This window comes from Amia ocellicauda, chromosome 2, assembly GCF_036373705.1.
Source record: "Amia ocellicauda isolate fAmiCal2 chromosome 2, fAmiCal2.hap1, whole genome shotgun sequence".
Classification (NCBI taxonomy): Eukaryota; Metazoa; Chordata; class Actinopteri; order Amiiformes; family Amiidae; genus Amia; species Amia ocellicauda.
Window position 1 is genome coordinate 12,418,841 of NC_089851.1, and position 19,221 is coordinate 12,438,061.

Consider the following 19,221-nt stretch of genomic DNA (forward strand, 5'->3'; position numbering starts at 1 on the left):
TAGATAATATATACAGTAATTGACTATGTTCTGCATTTCAGGCTCTGAATGAAATTTCTGAGGAAAAGGATCTGTCCTCGTATCATGAAGAAGAACTACGAACTGGAAGTCTGCTAAGGTAAAGAAAAATTAATAAATTATCGATTCATAAATGGCTTGTCAAATGTAGGCTGAATGAGTAGCTGCTGCCAGTGCATCTTCTCTCATTGGATCATAGTGATGATCACTCTACAGTGGTTAGCAAAGAAAACTAAATTAATGTTGATTAATTTTGATATCCATGTCCTTTTTGTTTTTTACACAAATCGAAAAATAAATAACCCTGCACTATCGCAACAAACATTGCTAGATAAATTATAAAATTATATATTATATGTATTTATATGTGAGTTATGTGATACGTTGTTCTAGCAGTAACACAAATGAATTCAATTTTGGGTTTTGAACTGCCACTGTGAATTCTGCAAACTGTTCACTTGGAATGAAACAGGATAATTGTAATCCCCGCCTGTTTAATGATGTAATCAGTTTAAAGTGGCCTCTTATACAATTAAAATTAACTTAGTTGATTAAAATCCATTTGTTTTCTGTGTCCAGGAGAAGCAGAGGGGTGTATTTTTGAAGACTAAAACTAGCTTCATCATTTACAGGGGTTACTCATTTTAATATATTCGTTTTTACATTGCATACAAATTATTGTTTCTATTTTTGAAGTTTCAGGAACGAAGGAATTCTATGTATAAACAGTATAATAGTTATAAAACACTAATTTCATATATTGAGTAGAGTAAGTTCTGAACATAGAGTAATGTCCTGTGTAAGCACTTTTAAAGGCCACTTTCAATTTATGCTTGACAGTCTAGCTTGCCTGCAGGACTGAGCAATGTAATAACTCTTTTTAATTTCCGTATGTATTTCAATGCCTTGGTTACAGAGCAAAGTCAGTTTGCTCCATGTCTGAGTTCCAGCGTTTGATGGACAGCTCTCCTTTCCTGCCTGAGAAGAACCTGCATGGGGACAGTGGGAAAGATGAGGTCACTCCTCCCTTGTCACCAGATGACCTAAAGTACATCGAGGAGTTCCATAACAAGGGCTGGGGCTACCCCAACACCGCGCTCGGTGGAGCTGCCGAGAATCCAGCAGAGGCTTGGGCAGAAAGGACAGAGGGCAGGAAGCTGGATCAGACTTCACATCCATTCCAAGCATCCTCATGGTTCCTGACCACAAGCGTTACAATGACAACCAACACTCTGACTAGCCCTGAGCACTGCCCAAAGCCACCGCTGAGGAGCCCTGAGAAATACGGTGTCCGAGTCTTCCATAGCCCACCCCTTAGCCGCAAATTTGACAGCACAGTCCTTTCCAGTAGTGAAGAGAAGACAGCAGTTGACCCAGACTTCATGTTCTCAGTGACCAAAGCGAAAGCTAGTGAAAGCATGGGAGGGTCAGATGAGGTGTTTGGGAGATGGACTTGTGAACTGCCGAAACACCACAAGGAGCTCCTAGAGGGTGGGCTCCACCCTATAGAGCACCCCATCTGCTCTACTGTGGGCTTTGCTTCTTCATTGCATGAGCTTGAGCTGTCCAGGAATTTGAGTGACGATATGAAGGAGGTGGCTTTTTCAGTGAGAAATGCCATCCGGTCCAACTCTGCAGAGCGCCAGTTTAAGGACACTGCCTGCCAGACCAATGGCTTCACCACTAGGGGAACACAAACCACCCAAACTATCAGTGTTGGCCTTCAGACAGAAGCTCTGAGAAACCTCACCAGCAGTCCTCACAAGTGCTTAACGCCAAAGGGAGGTTCAACACCAGTCTCATCCCCATCCCGTAGCTTGAGGAAGATGCAGTTCTCCCCTGTCATCCAGAGCAAGTTTGAACGCCCATGCTGCTCTCCAAAATATGGTTCCCCGAAGCTCCAACGTAAAATCCCAGCCAAAGTGGATCAGGCCAATAACAGGGCAGCTGCTCCAACCACACCTCAAAAATGCTTCAGTGAGTCAGCCTGGGCTCGGTCAACCACCACCAGGGATAGCCCAGTCCACACCACCATCAACGATGGGCTCTCCAGCCTCTTCAACATCATCGATCACACACCAGTGGTCTTCGACACTTTGCAGAAGTTCACCAAGTCGCCCAGCCGTCCAAGCTCTGCAGAGCCCAGGCCTGTCGAGCCCAAGTCTCCTGGATTTGGAGTGGTTCAGGAGTTCCTGAAGAATGTCCGGGGCAGGTCTCCCAGTCCTGTCAGACTGATTGTAGAGGCTCAGGGAGAGAAAACCCCTGAGGTCCTTAGCATTAGACAGGACTTGTCTGCTCCTCCAGGGTACACCCTTGCTGAAAACGCTGCCAGGATCTTAAACAAAAGACTACTTGAGCAGGCCTTCAAGGAGGAAAAAAGACTGCCATCTAGTCCACCAAACCCGAGCAAGGAGGGAAGACCCACCGAAGGTGATAAGGCTCAGCAGGGATCCATTGAGGTAAATGTCTATATACTCTTCTGTTCTGATATTCAGCATCCATTGCTGCAATACCGTATATATTCTTCATAGCCTGCAGAAAATGTTGACTTATCAGTTAGCCAAGGATTTACCAGTTATGTTGTGAAATATATCTATAGCATGAATATTCCAGTGGTAGTTGTTTTAGAATCTGAAGAACTGAAGTAAAGTTATGTGTTTGATTCCCTTGTTATTCATTCTGGTCAAGTCAGCAGTAAGATCCTGCACAGAGCTAGGCCTTAAGGTACAGTCTTCTACAAAAATTAAGTGCCAGTTAATTCAAAATAAATATAATCTGTTTAGTTCAGTGAAAGGGGATAGCAGTAGCATTGGGAAAAAGGATCAGAAAGATAGATAAATAAATAAATAAATATCAGCACAGTAAAAACCTCTTGAGATGATCCACGCTTTTATGATAGAATTTTTCCCAGGTTCATATCATGGTATTATAAATGTGTTTAATAACATTCAAATATAAAGTGTGTTTATTTTGCAAATAAGGATTAGAAACTGCTTATGTAAAAGTATACTTTCATAGAGTTATGGTATTAGGGATAAGAAATAACTTACAAACCTTAAAAGTCTGTTGTGTTACACTTCGTAATCAGAGGGTGTAATTAATTCAATTTTACCAAACTGAAACAATAACAATTAACTTCACAGTCGGTTGCTACATAATGAAAGCCCTGGTGTAAAAATAACAGCTCAAGTTGCATAATGACTGCATGGGGCAGTCATTATTGTTTCGAAGGAACGAAGTGGTATAAATATTGTCAAAGTGCTGATTACCGTGATGCCATGGTTCACAGCATCAGATTGGAAAACTCTTAAATGATCCTGCCCCTGAAACTGCAGCCTTTCTTGGTGCTTCATTTGTAAAGTCAGATGTGCTGGCCTGTTGTTTAAGGAGGCTGGAGGAAAAATTGATAAAGCCTATGAACTAAAGAAGTTTGCAAGCCTGGTCATATAAATGTTGCTCGTTCCTGCGTAGGCGCATTGTTTACTTGCTTCTCTGACCATGGGTCTAACCCGCTTGTTCAAGTGATGAATGGTGATGCTTGGGCAGGGATGAAACCATCAGACCTGCTTGGCCCAGCGTTATGACCCTCGGTAGGATTTGACCCAGGTTGAGCCTGCCAATGTGAAAGGGGCTTTAGTGGCATAGCTAATCACACTTTTGCCTCTCAACAGACAGACTTGATTGCGTTTGGCACAGACCTCTCTTCTTCCAGGTTTCACTATGAAGATGCCTCCGAGTCTTTAATGAACTTGTTTATTTCAGTATGCCTGTAGTTTTAGTACTCATCATATATGCTCCACATATATAGAACCTTTTTCTACCTTCTAGGGCTTCAGTCTCTTTTTTTCTCCCTCTGTAATGTATTTTGTTCCCGCTATAACCTTCTCTTGTTCCTTTCCAACCTACCTGGCCTTTTTTTTCTGTATGTTCTATGCAGAATCACACTGTCTTACTAACCGCTCCCTGGGGACTCTAACCCTGCTTGTCTCAATGCTGTAAGTTCCTTTATTCCTCTTCTCTGAACTCACTATGGATTCTGTGTGCCCAAACATTCATGAAAATGTACACTGTGCCATGTCGCTGACGTCCTACTAAGATTCCCCTATTGCACATACAGAGGGACAAGTGAATGTGTACAGGGAGAAAACAAAAGCCATGCAGCGCAGGTCTTTATAAGAAGAAGCTGACAGTGAGAGCCAACAACACTAATGCTAATAATAAAGCAAAATGTGTATGAATACATGAAGGCCCTTCGGACCATCGTGATCCTTTGGCTACTAATACATTTTTGTGTTTTCGTTGTACACACTCACACTCCCACTGCATGTGAAGATTGTATTCAGACTGTATGTATAGAGCACAGTGTATCTAATCTCCTCATATTGGCGCTAGATCAGTCAAGCCCTTAAATGGAGATTTGACAAGATCTGTAATAAAAGCTTCATTTTGAAAACAATCTTCCTCTGGAAATGATAACATCAGACCATGATTCATCTCCCAAGTACTTTAAAACCAAATATATATTTTACTGAATTGCAGTCAAAATAAATATTTCCAGCATTTGATCAGGCTTTGCTATAAACTTTGCACTCCGATTAAAATGGAACCAGCTTTCTTCTGTGCAAATTTGCCTTTGGTAATTATACTAACTCTTTTATTCTTTCTCTAGTAGAGATTTTACATTTAAATTTAATTTATAATTAAGTCAATTTAACTTGTGAGTAGAGCAGAGAGAAATACAAAGTCTGGGAAATAAAGCCCTTTCAAGTAAAGCAGGGAATATTACGAATGCTTTCTCTGGTCCTTCAACAGCAATTCGATTTTTTTTTTTTTTTTTTTTTTTGTCACGTAGTGTTATAAGATTAAGTACTAAAATTAACTGAGCTATTCAAGAAGCAGGATGGGTTCATTGGAGAGGCAGAATGTGTGTTCCAATGCAAATATTACACTTGCACCTTTATCATGTGGAAAAAAAACAAGACTTGCTGCCAACGTTTCCATAGAATCTGCCTTGAGCTCGTCCCAATAGTCCATTACAAATGTGTGAAATGTTCACAGTTTGGAGCGATGCAATATGACCATGCTTTATTTTCAATAAAGCATACTCCTTTGATTAATAGAGGCACAGTCTGTTGGATTACAATGCTCAAATACTGTAGATTCATAATAATACCAAAAGATTACTCTCTTTGAAGCTAAGCCATAACTATTTACTAAGGACATGACATGTGAAAGAATACATGCTACATTTCAATGTCACATTTAATTAAGAACAAATAACGGAATAATACAGAGCGTTCAAGACAAGTGAACCTAGGTAACTATTCAAGACTGGGCTTGAATAAAGATTTAAATATGGAGCAACAATTATTATATCCCAGTCCGTAGGCAATCGTTTCCTATATTGTGTGTTATTTAGAACACTAAGAACTATTTTGAGTGTGATTTATCCCACAAATAGCAACCACTTGTCTGGTTACAGTCCTATTATGCCAACCACTTCAGACGTAAGCAGTTGCTTCAGAAGCGAGGCTACATGCTTATGCATTGTGCCCCACTTTAATTCAGATGTAGAAATCAGTGGGAGCAAATCCCAGCACAGATATCACATCTCATTTCCTGCTTTGGCCTAGACCAATAGTTGGGTGTGACTTCTGGGCTTTCCTTCATTAGGTAGGGTTGAGTTATAGGATGCCTCTTTACCTTTATTGGTTATCAGATTGCTGTTTCATTGTTCTCTTTTGTGCCTTATGTTTGACACTGTAGTGTGACCTTTTTTTTCTTCATTGTATTTTTGCATCCATGTCCTTTAACACCCTTGACCCATTAACAACACTTTTCCGCTTTATTTAGTCATTTCTTTGTGAAGGAAGACAGAAATATTTCTTGCTTCTCCTGATTTTCTTTTTTTTTTATTATTATGTGGTTGATGTTCTGTTCGTGTCTAAGCCCCTGTGTGCACACATTAACAGACTTTTAAGGCAAAGAATCAGTTACCATGCTGCATGCTGCCATTTTGTCTGATGTAAAATGTTTGCTTTTGTAACAGAAAAACTAATTTTGTACAACAGAAACCCTAAAATCCTCATGCTAATTGATTGTTATTCACGTTAGATGCCTGTTAATAAAGTTTTTTTTTTGCTTTATTTTTTATTTCCAGTATGAACATTTCTATATGAGGGCATTGATATTTTTTTCCTTTGTTTTGGTGCAGTTATACACCCAGCTATTGCATTACACTCAAATATACATGCATGTGTATTATAACACAACTATTATTATAATAATTAAGTGTTCTAATAGTTATATTTTTAGTTTAAGCTGTATAGAAGGATGATTGGGTTTTACTAAGTTTCAGGATTCACTGATTTAATCAATTGTTATGACTTGATGTAGCACAGAGATCTCTGTGCAGCTTTTTGTTAGTTCAGCCGTGCATACAATGGGAAAACTATTGAAGCTAATATTTTGTTTTTCAAGGTAAAAGAAAATTGCTGTATTTGTCATCACATAGAATCAAATATGACCCTATTTTAGAAATGTTCTGGTATGTCAGTACCATTGTGAGTGAGACTTACAGGCCTGACATTGGGAGTATTTTGTTGTTGTTGTTGTTGTTGTTGTTGTTGTTGTCGTTGTGTTGTGTTTTTTTAACATTCACAGACTTCGTGTGTTTAACCTACTATAACCTCCTTCTTTTCTTTCATTTTCCCATGCTTTCTAAATGTCTTTGTTCCTGTACTTCATGGCATCTGAATACCTAAAGTATAGCTTTAGAAGACATAGATTATAGTTGAAGTATTAGATTTCTCCCTTATTTAAGATGCAACCCGAGACTGCATAAATTTACTAATTATAACCTCCAGCTCCAGACGGCACTGAGCATTAACCCACATCAGCACAACTCCCTGATTATAAGCCTTGTTCTTGGTCCTTAAAACATCATACTGGATAAGGAATACCTGAACAGCATACAGTTTCATTAGACAAAATTATAGGATTCCAAATCACTTTTCTTGGTTTGGATTTATTATATAAAAATCAGAAGCCTTTGCTGAAAATAACTAGTATATTGTGTCTGTAGGGCTTCTTTTAATGTTACTTGTACTAAATTCACTACAGTGGCCTGCTTAAAGCAAACGGCCTTTAGCGCACACACATACAAAAACCTTACAGTACATAGAAATAACACAATTGTTTATTTTTGTATGTAAACATTGTGAACTCATTAACACAGATTACCTCAGCAGAGCAGTGCGAGAAGTCCTGGAGAAACGTCTATCCAGAATCGACTGCATATCAACTGATTACACAATACAATGCTCATTAGCGCTTACTAATTCCTCCTTCATTTCGCTTTTAATTGTTCATTAATTGCAAACTTTAGTCTGAGAACCAATTTATTACAGAGTTCAAAGTAGATTTTCTCTGACCTATTTAGCAGTGTTGTAAAGCAGGAGCTGGGATAGTGAAAGGAAGCCAGGCATGCACTCAACGCATTGAACCCCGGCTTTTCATCGAAGCCCTTATAATATCACAGTTTGCCAAAGTACTTGACAGCAACTCTAGTTTTGAGTAACAAGACTGACGCAATATTGTTAAATACTGCTTCGGGACCAAGTCCAAAACTCACGTTCTCAGTGCAAAGAAAGTTAGAAAGTCGTATCCGTTGCAGGGATCTTTGTTGGTACTAATATTCTCTATACTTACAGAACCTTATTCTAATTGTGTGTTTTACCTGCATATCGAAAGGAATTAAAATAATAATTAAGAAATATCTTTTTTGTTACATTTCATATAGTGTAAACTAACAAATAACCACAAAATATTGATTTTCATATAATATCTCTTTAGAAGCCAAATATTGAAGGGGACCCTCGTTCTAATATTGTTTCTTGTCTTGTGAAGGAACTGCCTCGTTCTCCAGTAGCTCCACCTCTGGAATCCTGCTTCTTGAGACCGGCCAGGCCAGCCAATCGGCGCCTGCCTTCCCGGTGGGCTTCTCATTCCCCATCCTCCTCTCCTCAGTGGTCCCAACCTCCAGGAAAGTTCTGCTTTCCTCACGAGGAGCCGCAGCAGCCGCTAGAAGCTGCAGAACCCAGTCAGGAGCACAATCCTGCATGAAGCCTCGTCACTCTGACTCTGTGCCGTAGCGTCACTCGTCAAAAGCAGCTACCTGTGCAAGTGCTACTGACACACTCCAGTAGTATACGGACCTGTGTAGAACAGCAACCCGATGAATGTCATGGGGGGAAACCACACGGAGCAACAGACATGGGATGTGATTAAAAACAACAACAATAAAACGTGCCTGTAAAAATCTAGGTTCTTGATTGTAAAAACAAAATATATATACAGTATATATACAGTACATATATATATTTTAGTCTCCATCATATTTTTTTATGGGTTTATCAGGTCTGTTTTTCAGATGTCAAAGGAAAACTTGCAGAATTACAATGAAAGTCAAATGTCTCTCTATCTGGACTGCCTTTTTGATTTATTTATTTTTTAATATTCTTTTTGTTTTGTTTTTTTTGTTTTGGGGTACCTTACATTTGCACTCTTATACTTTTCCATGTAAATATATTTTTTTATGATTGTCTTGCATACATTTGCCATTCACTTTTATTCCTATCTTCAGAAAGCTTGAACAAAAAAGTAATAACAATAGGAATCATAATGAAAAAACAAAACCACTGCTTCATATCAGCTGAAGCAGATAAATATGATGTCAAAGCAAGATGATATATTTGCTTTATTGTGTGTTCTGTTCTTAAAAGGGATGCATTAAAATCATTTAATAAAAAATGACAACTGTGATGAATTTGATTCGTATTTGGAAGACAACTGTGCACAATTGTGTAATACTTGATTTGCATGCCTTTTGGATCCTAGCACTTTAGTGCATGTATATAAGGCTACTGTACTCCACTATCACTCGTAATGTGAGTCACTGAATAATTACCACTGTAAAAATGTTGTGAGGTTCATTCTGTATGGTAATTCTATTGTTACTTAATTTGCATCAATTCAAAAGGAAAAAAAATTTTTTTAAAATAAATGATTGTAACAAATTGACTGTCTTTGTACAGTTGTTATGAATAAGTTTTTTTTCTTTTTCTTGTTTTTACTTTTTTTTTTTTTTTTTTTTTTTTTTTTTAAACAGTCATATGGGGATAGTAAAAATGTAATGGATGTTGTTTTAGAAAAGCCTATGTAAGACTATGGTCATCTGGTAATAAATCAAAAATGTATTTACAACACACCTGCTTATCTTGCTTATGTTCAAATGGGAAGAAATATGCTTAGATGTATTCATTTTCATTTATTCCCCATGACAAATTCCTACCATTTTTGTGCCTCTGTGTCTTAGTGGGCTCCCCCTTTGCAGAGTTATGTAGACAGGAGTGCTCAAAATGTTTGTTTAGTCAATCAAATTGGAGCAATGCAGATTTTTGTTCGCTTTATAATAGATGCATAGACTGAATCGAACAGAGCTGAGCTTGAAACAGACTTTATAGGGAGAAATATTCCAAAACTTCACAGCAGGGTACCAGCACATGAAATGGCAACTCTAAGGCGATCTGTCATTCCAGATCATTTTGCAGTTGTGATGTATTTTTCATTAGATAGGGAATGGGTAGTAGGGTGCAGATTTTGCCTCAATTTTCCACTCCTTCCTTCTTATCAGTGGGTGAAGATAAAATGTCAGTCATCGCTTGTGACATGATTTTATGTATGCTAAAAAAACAGTCTTAGATGCTCTGCGGTTCTTGGGGTATTGATTTACCCTCAAACTTTGTATGCAATATGGGTGAGTCAACAAACTTAATGCCAAGATATAAAGGGTCTTTTCACAGATAATAAAAACATGAATTTGAAGGTAATATTAAAATGGGACCTGAATAGAAAAGTATACATTATGGCAGCTGACCTGAGGCTACAATAAACAATTCATCAATGTGTCAGAAAGAAGAATTTTAGATGCACATTAAAACATGTCTTTTAGGAACTGTTTTCTTCCCAACTGTGGTATAATATTGTAAAATATTATTGAGCTTGAAGTATTATTTTCAGTTTGCAGTTTCCCTTGTGTCGAGTCCTTATTCTTTCTGAAAAACAAAGGCTAATGATTTTTTAATCCTCCTCATTTTCAGATTTCCTCCTTTTCTCAGATTAAATACAATATTCACAAACCGTTCAGCTACATCAGCTGTATTGTTAAAATTCAATAATACCAGCCTTGAGATCTTATAAATATTGAAAGCAGCCACTGTTTAGTGCAGAATGGGTTTATCAGAGGTCTCTTCATGATTTCAAATGTTACGGAAATAGCATGGTGTGTGGTCTAGCTTACTTATGAATGTCTATACGTGCATGGAAATGTTTTAAAGTGCCATTAAGTGTGTTCTATTTCCATTGCCTTCACATCAGTTCAATGTCTCCAACAAGGGAATGGTCTTTACTGATGGATGTCTCTGCTGTCTAGCATGGTCTGAAACAAAATACAACAATTTCACCAGCCAAAGTCCCGTTTTATATAACCGTATACAACTGTGCTTTGGATTGGGATCACATTTACGGGTCTGCAGGGCTATTTTTTTTTAGTGATTAAAAATAAAAAAGAATGATGGAAAAACCATTATAAAGCCATCTAGGTTTTAATATGATGTTTTAGCCTTAACTCCTATTCCCCTGATACAAAACATGAAGTAACGCATGAGAAAGACCTAGGAGTCTACGTGGACTCCTCACTTTCTCCATCCAAACAATGTGGGGAAGCAATAAAAAAGCCAAACAGAATGCTAGGGTATATTGTTAAAAGTGTAGAATTGAGAACAAGGGCAGTGATGTTCAGACTGTACAATGCACTAGTTAGAGCTCATCTGGATACTGTGTGCAGTTCTGGGCTCCACACTTCAAGAAAGATATCGCTGCTCTAGAGGCAGTTCAGAGGAGAGCAACCAGACTTATTCCAGGTCTGAAGGGAATGTCCTACTGAGAGACTGAGGAACTGAACCTTCTCACCCTGGAACAGAGGAGACTACGTGGGGACTTGATCCAAGTCTTCAAAATCATGAAAGGCATGGACCACATCAAACCAGAGGAGCTTTTCCAGATCAGCAGGGACACACGCACCCGGGGACACAAATGGAAAGGCATTCAAGACAGAAAACAGGAGACGCTTCTTCACACAGAGAGTCGTCACAATCTAGAACAAACTCCCCAGTGATGTGGCAGAAGCTGAAAATTTGGGAACATTTAAAAATAGACTGGATAGGATCCTTGGATCACTTAGTTAATAATGGACACCAAACGAGCATGATGGGTCGAATGGCCTCTCGATTGTAAACTTTCTTATGTTCTTACGTTCTTAACAATTTTATAAACCAAGGCCCATATCTTGTCACTTACCTTGAAAACACACTGCAGCTCTCAAGAACTTAAGAGTGCTTAACATCTGGAAAGCTCTGCATGATGTACAGGATGTAAACAGTTCAAGCTGATAGCTAATACTGTATCCCTTATATTTTTTAATATAATGACTTCTGCAACATAATGCGTATCTCATGTTACAGCAGCTTTATTTTTCCTAAAATATGAGCAATTCTGTTTGTTCTTGTAGCTTTTAATTCAAAATATGAATTAAATAAATCTATTCTTAAATAATTACATTATTATATTGCATTACACTTGTCTTAATAATCCTAATAGATATAGAGATGGAGATATAGATATAGATACAAAATATAGGTGTGTGTTAATGCTTATCTTCAGACATCTCACAAATGAGAGCTTTTTTCTTCCATGTCAAAAGAATATCTGTTTTTAAAAGGCATTCTTCCTCAGACATGAGACATTTGCATAAGTTGAGTATCACCCTTCTGAGGAATTGACTTTTCATCATTCTTTGCTACAGTAACCTATTGCTTTGGAGGGATTGTGTGGATGATCGCAAGGAGGAATTAGGGCACTATCACTGGGAATATGCAGAAACACTGAATGTGACTAAGAGGCTTGAACTATTTTGTGATGAAAGCCTGTTACATCAAGGCAGTATTGGTCTAACCAGAGTATGTATTGGACAACCAGGAGAGGGAGAGATGGCTATGGAAATAGAAGAAATGGTCAAGAGCTGATTCAAATAGGCTCAAAAGATCTTGACAGCTCGTTAACAATATAGCTGTGCTTCACGATTTATTAATTAGATTATTACAGCTACACTAATGTACATGTTTCATGAATTAATGAGTAGGTTTCCATTCCTGCACTCCAGCTCTTATCTGGGATGATAGAAGTCTTCTTTATTCTTCATTTGGCGGGAATCCAACAAAAGACCAGCCTAATTAGTTCCCCCACAGAAACTGGAGAGAAATTGTTAGATAGACCGATAACTAATATGTGGGGAAAACTAACAAAGCCCTTATATTTCCAGATGGCAGGGACTGGTAGAGAGAAGGTCAAACTATTCCGTTTACTCAAAATGGGACAATGTGCAGTTTCTCTAATACTAAATATTTCTCTGCAGGTTTGAAGACTAACAAGATAATATATATCAGAATGTGTTTAAGACAAATACATCTATAGAGTTAATAAATACATGTATGTTCTATAATATGTAATATAGAATATGTCAGTTATCTCACTCAACAATGGCAAAGTGCTGTCAATGTAATTCAACAACACAAAGATAGTTATCATTTCTGGTGCATGGCTTACAAAGGTTTCAAGTGGTTCAAGGCAAAGATACTGAGTGGCAGGGAAAGGGACACTACAGTTGGCAACATACAATTGCCCAATATTTGGTTGTAAAGTTGTCTTTCATTCATAGCTATGACTTACTCTCTATTGATTATGACAGCATCCTGTTAATTTAGACCAGAGATACATTAATATGAACAGACAACTGTCCACCCATCAACAGTACAAACAATATCCAAAGTCACCACAATATCAAAATATATAGTAATCCACACATTCATTTTGAGTAATGAGATCTAAACTGTTTACAAAACATTATTGAGGACACACTGAATTACATTTGTTGTGTGTGTGTATTTGGGTAAAAAGCTTCATTAGAAAAGCATTTAGAAGACAGTATGGTTATGATTTATCCATGACTTTAACCTCGCACACACTTAGAGTGACTGTATTAGTAGGTAGCAGCAGGCTGACAACAGCAGCTGCACACAGGGAGACACTACATACTAATAAACATACAGAGCACAAACTATGGTAATCAGAGGTCTGCTCATATCAAAGCCTAGATGACATCGCCATTTAACAAGTCACGCTGTCAAGACAGAGCAGATTCATTCAAACTCCCACTACGATCTGATGCATCTGAATTAATAAACTCCTCAGGTACCGACCTACCACTTCACTTGCAATAATGTTTCTTTTAGATTTTACCTTGCAGTAATCATGGGCAGGACTAAATCAAACATTGACCCACCCTCCAAAAGAAACCTGTATATCACAAAGGTTATGAGAGAGCATTTTATTAAACATGGCATTTTTCTAAAATATTTAATAATACATTTTTGTTTTATTATTATTATTTTTTAATGTAAAACTACCAGTTTTTTGGGGGTTAATGCACTCTTCCCATTATTTTTTAAACAAAATTGGCAATTGGTATTTGTTAATGGATCTGCATGTGCCTTCTCTATATTTACATATTATGCAAAATTTATTTTTTAATGAGACTAATGCATATGCAACAGGGCTCACAGTTTGTGAAATTAGACTGTTGTGATGACATCTTTCCATCGAGACTAGGTAGGGCTTTCAAACCCCCGCCATCAGGGGAACGGGTCATTTAATGTAGCAGGTTTGTCATTCTGTTGAGACTATGCAAATTAAATGCTCAGAGATGTACCAAATGATTCGAATCCAAGAGGGGTCTGATAGCACATACTATATATGTACTCTACACATTATACATTCTCATTTACAGAATAACTTGTTAAAAGAAGCACAAAGCCCATTATTGTAAATATTTTGCATGTCTTATTTGTTCTTGTAAAGACTTATCAAAATGCAAACCGTAAAACCCAATTGATAAATTAAGAATAAGTAAGGTCAGATTTGCATATTTACTTTAATTTTATAGTTCTCCTGTGGAGCATTTAAAAATCTTAGTTTAATTTAAAACCATTAGAAAAGTATTAAACAGATTTCCTATTCAGATTAATTTATCAAAGGGATATATTAAATCCTATTAAATTAATCTGATAGGAAAGCAATTCGTTAATGACTTTGTGTGGCCTCTGTAGGGTGTGCAGATCAGCACTTTTTTTAAAGTTACCATTAAAAAGATTACTCTCAAAACTAATGAAGTTATTTGCAGATTATAAAATTAGACTATATCATATTTTCATTAAAGGAAAGGGGTCCACTTTGGCATTTATTGCTAATTAGAACACAGGGAAATTTCTAAAATCTAATTATAGCATACTGTTTATGACACTAACTCACTCATACAGGTGTGTGGTACATTTTATTTTACTAGGGATAATGGTAATGCTTTCCAGATTAAAACTATTTAGATTAGTGAAATTTCTATCATATGATTAAGGGTGGTGTTATTTCTTGCACAATATTTTACACTTCCTTCAAGAATATATGGACATTATAAATTAAACTTGTACATTTTCAGATTATCTTCTGTAGGTGCATCACCAATCAATGTATTTCATAATCTGCTATACACTATAGAGGTGGGGGTACATTTTGTTGTTGGTTTTGCTATAATTTGTAAGTGAAGCAGGAGGGATCCAGTGATTTATATTTACAATAAATGTCTTTGCGGTCTTAAAAACAAACTAAAAAAATCAATGTGGGCATCTCAATTCCTCAGACAGAAATACAAATGTAAATGGCACTTGAACGGACTGGTTGAGCTGTGGCTCATATTGAACATTACTGGAAGCCTCATGGCCGATCAATCAGTCCATTACCCTCCTGTTGGAAGGACATAACACAATGGCTCTGGGAATATATTCGAAAGGTCAGGTACAGATTCATTGCCATGGCACTTTCTCTTGTCTGTTTCATACAGGAAAGGGCAAGTTATGACATATATCATGTTTACTGATGTCCTTTTACATTAGTACCAAACAAAAAAGACAAATATTCCTTCTTTCTATTTTTCCCGAGACGGCGGGTGTGGTTTTAGTTTTTATATTCCAGGAGCTGGTTTGCTCCCACATTATTTATTTTTAAAAGCCAGTTTTTTGGTATTCAGAGACATTACATCAGTTAATTTCATGGCTTGAGGTCACAGGGTGGAGATGTGCAAGTCAGGAGAGCATCTGCCAAGTTGCCATTTAAAGAACTGTATTCTGTTTGGTTTTTTTCATTGTTACAAAGTGCATACATTTTTCACAAAATACATATTTATCATATTCATGCCCATATTCAGCCTTAAACTTTAACTTTGAGTAGCATTGCCTAATAATAAATATCAGTAATAAAATGCAAAATAGCCTTCCTTTTATAAAATGACTGGAAATGTAATAATTTCTAAGCATTAGCACTGTATAATTTATTCAGCAATTTTTCACTATGAACTTTGTCATCATTCAGAGCTGTATATATAAATACTCACAATTGAAATGTGTTTTCCAGTCACATGAAACAAATGAGTTTAAAAAAAATAAATAATGTGCAATAAGATGTGCAATATCTTATTTTCATAAGATAATGCAAAGGATCTTGTTGAATATTAGAACCATAGAAGAAAAACCTATTCAGGTAACCTTCAGTGTCATTCCTGGGATATCCTATTTTTAGCTTTACAGAGTCCCAAGAAGGTTACACAGAAATAGAGCAGATGGCAGCCGTGAGTTAGATGGAAGTGCTTCCATGGGACAAGAGGAGAAGCAGGAAAATCAATTAAACTCTGCATGCTCCTGGGATCAACTGTACAGCACGCCCTGGTACTGCCGCACCCCCTCAGGTTTTTGCGAAAATCTGAAGAGGAAAGTCCACAGCAGAGAGTACCACATTCTCCCACTATGAATGAGAACCACATGGTATTGACATGATAAAAGAGCCCTTTGTGATTCCCAGTTTGATTAATTACGGCCTGAATGGAAGATTTGATTCGGAGGATCAGTCGATCACAACTCACGTCTCAGGATTTCTCTTAGATTTTTTCACATTTTGTTTTCTAACATTTGTCTGTGTCCCACTGATGTTGTGCTGTGCATATATGCTTTCTTGTGGGGTTGAGTGGTGATCAAAAATCAGTAAATACAAAAAAGGCAGCTAAAACGGAAGAGAAAAAACAGAAATATGTTGATTGCTTAAGTATTCAGACCCAACAAATATTGATTTGAAGGAAGCACCTTTGGCAGCAATTACAGCTGCAAGTCTTTTTGGGTAAGTCTCTACCAAGCTGTCTCAAGTTGCTTGGGTAGTAGCAGTAAAGTACTTCCACAGATTCTTCATAGGACTGAATTGTTGAATTTTTAGGAAAGGAAAATATTTGCTCCATTTTTAAGTATCAGACTGAAACAGTATTTTCTCTAGTATTTGTCTGTATTTTGCTCCATCCATTTTTCCTTCAATCCTAACATGCTTTCCGGTCCCCACTGAGGAGAAGCATCCAAATAGCATGATGCCAAACATAATGCTTGGCATTTAAACCAAAAAGTTCCAATTTGGTCTCGTAATTTTTGTAGGATCTCTCAGGTGCTTTGTTGCAATCTCCATGCAGGCTTTGAGATTATGTATTTTTAGCAATGGCTTCCTTCTTGCCTCCATGCCGTACAGGCAAGTTTTGTGAGGTATTCTGGATATTGTTGAGTGATGCACATTTTCTCACATTTCAGCCACTGAACTCTATAGCTCTTTCAAAGTTGTCGTTGGCCTCACAGTGGCAGCCCTCACCAGTTTCCTCCTTGCCCGGCTGAGTGGTTTAGAGGGCCGGGCTGATCTAGGCAGTGTCTGGGTGGTAAAATGCACTTTCCATTTATTGATGATTGAGTTTACTGCACTCACAGGGATATTCAGAGACTTTGATATTTTGTGTACCCTTCTCCTGACCTGTGCTTTTCAATGATTTTATCACTGACTTGCTCTGAAAGCTCCTTGGTCTTCATGGTTGTCTTTGATTGAAATTCATAACCTGACCGAGGAACCTCACAGAGACAGGTGCCTTTATTCTGAAATCATGAGAACAACTATTATTGCACACAGATGGAGACAAAAACCTAAATTGATTCAGGAGCACAAAATAACCCTAACAAAGCCACATATTGTTAGGGTTATTTTGTGCACCTGAATTAATTTAGTTTTGCTACACCAAAGGGTTTGAATACTTATGCAATCATGACTTTTCCATTTTAATATCATATTAATTATCTATTTACTTCTTTCTTATTGGTTTTGCTTTAAGTGTGCAGTAGGTTGTGTATGTAACACATTCATTCCTACTTGAAAGTGTCATGACTGCAAGCTTCAAAGCAGCAACGTGTGTCTGAATGCTTTTGCAAGGCACATAGTAGAATAAGATGTAAGAAATATATATTCTTAAATAATATTTTGTGACACCAGCCTTTCGAAGACCATGTGAATCACTACTCAGTTTGGTGTAAATTGTCGATAATATCTGAAGCTCAATTGAATGGAAATCCATATTGTTTCAGTGCAATGTGAAACAGATTCAACATTGTAGGCAACAAGTTCATGAAGAATTTGTAATTCAGTCCACGGAATGTCCAACTGAAGGACAGGATTCTACTTTATTTTGAGTATCATATACTGTACCACACATGTTGCTTAGTTTTAAGAGCACTAAAGAGTAATAGGTTAAAGAGGATACCTACACATTTAATACAGATTGCCGGTGAGGATTCCCTGTCTGGTCAGTAGGCTCTACCAGACAGATTGACACAAGGACATTTGGCTTCATTGTTGATCTATTTGTAAGATTTAGGGCATTTCTTGCAGTATTGTGTGTGTTGATGTTTATCCTTGCAACAAAAGGATTTAGAAAGTAATATGCTTGTTCAGTTAATCAGATGTTACAGAGATTGCATATGAGATCAGTGTGATTCATAGACTTAAGAGCTTGTCAAGGATCTACATATAATACATACTACAAAACCTGTATTCAGATTGTGGATTTGGGGTTTCACATCCACATTGAGGGAACTGAACCTTTTCACCCTGGAACAGAGGAGACTACGTGGGGACTTGATTCAAGTCTTCAAATCATGAAAGGCATCAACCACATCAAACCAGAGGAGCTTTTCCAGATCAGCAGGGACACACGGACCCGGGACACAAATGGAAATTGGGCTTCAAGGCATTCAAGACAGAACACAGGAGACACTTCTTCACACAGAGAGTCGTCACAATCTGAACAAACTCCCCAGCGATGTGGCTGAAGCTGAAAATTTGGGAACATTTAAAAATAGACTGGATAGGATCCTTGGATCACTCAGTTATTAATGGGCACCAAACGAGTTTGTAAACTTTCTTATTTTCTTATGTTCTTATCTGTAATAAAGTATTATTTTTAATACTAAACCAAAAATGGAGAATCTTTGAACTGGACAGTTTCAGACACTCACCTCATTATATTCACTTTTACAAATGTTATATATATATATATATATATAACATTTGTAAAAGTGAATATAATATATTTATATATATATATAAATATCAAATTCAAGTTAGTTCACCTGTTTTATCTGATTCGGTAAGAAGTGGGTTCCAGTGAAGATTTTGAATATCTACTATGGGTTCATTGTTAACATGGCAATTTCCTAAATCTTAATCTTGCATGGCAACAGGGTTAACATCCTGAGTGAGCAGCTGTCTATAGCAGTGAACATGTGTGAGATCGCTCAGTGCCAGCTGCACCAGTGGCTGCTAATGATGGCTTTGTATGGGGGTACCATGTTGTGTCACAGCCTGTAGCTACACTGTGAGCTGTGTTTGCTCCACTTGTTATAAGATCAATAACAGGGTAATGGGAAATTACAGCTACTACTACTTGTAATTAAGTACTATTTTTTGTATTATTGTTATTATGATTAATGATGATGATTATGTTGATTATTTATGTGTACTGAGCATCTTTAAAAACACACCCTTATATATGAATGGTAAAAAGGGTGGGGTCAGAATGTCATATTGCTGATACGGACTTTATAATTATAGACTTTGCATTTGAACTCC

The 19,221-nt window shown here is 37.3% G+C and overlaps 1 protein-coding gene across 2 annotated transcripts in view; it reads left to right on the forward strand.

Moving 5' to 3' along the window:
• The window catches only part of mtcl1 (microtubule crosslinking factor 1), a 57,710-nt gene extending 48,426 nt beyond the window's left edge, over positions 1–9,284 (forward strand). Inside the window, exons 13-16 of one of the 2 annotated variants that reach the window (XM_066718880.1) lie at positions 42–118; positions 935–2,477; positions 3,956–4,013; positions 7,927–8,016. In XM_066718880.1, coding sequence (XP_066574977.1) covers positions 42–118; positions 935–2,477; positions 3,956–3,994 — 1,659 coding nt within the window. In that variant the 3' untranslated portion in view covers positions 3,995–4,013; positions 7,927–8,016. Of the gene's footprint in view, positions 1–41; positions 119–934; positions 2,478–3,955; positions 4,014–7,926 lie in introns of both variants that reach the window. The other variant, XM_066718871.1, reaches the window with a different exon arrangement.
• The last annotated feature ends 9,937 nt before the right edge of the window (positions 9,285–19,221 follow it).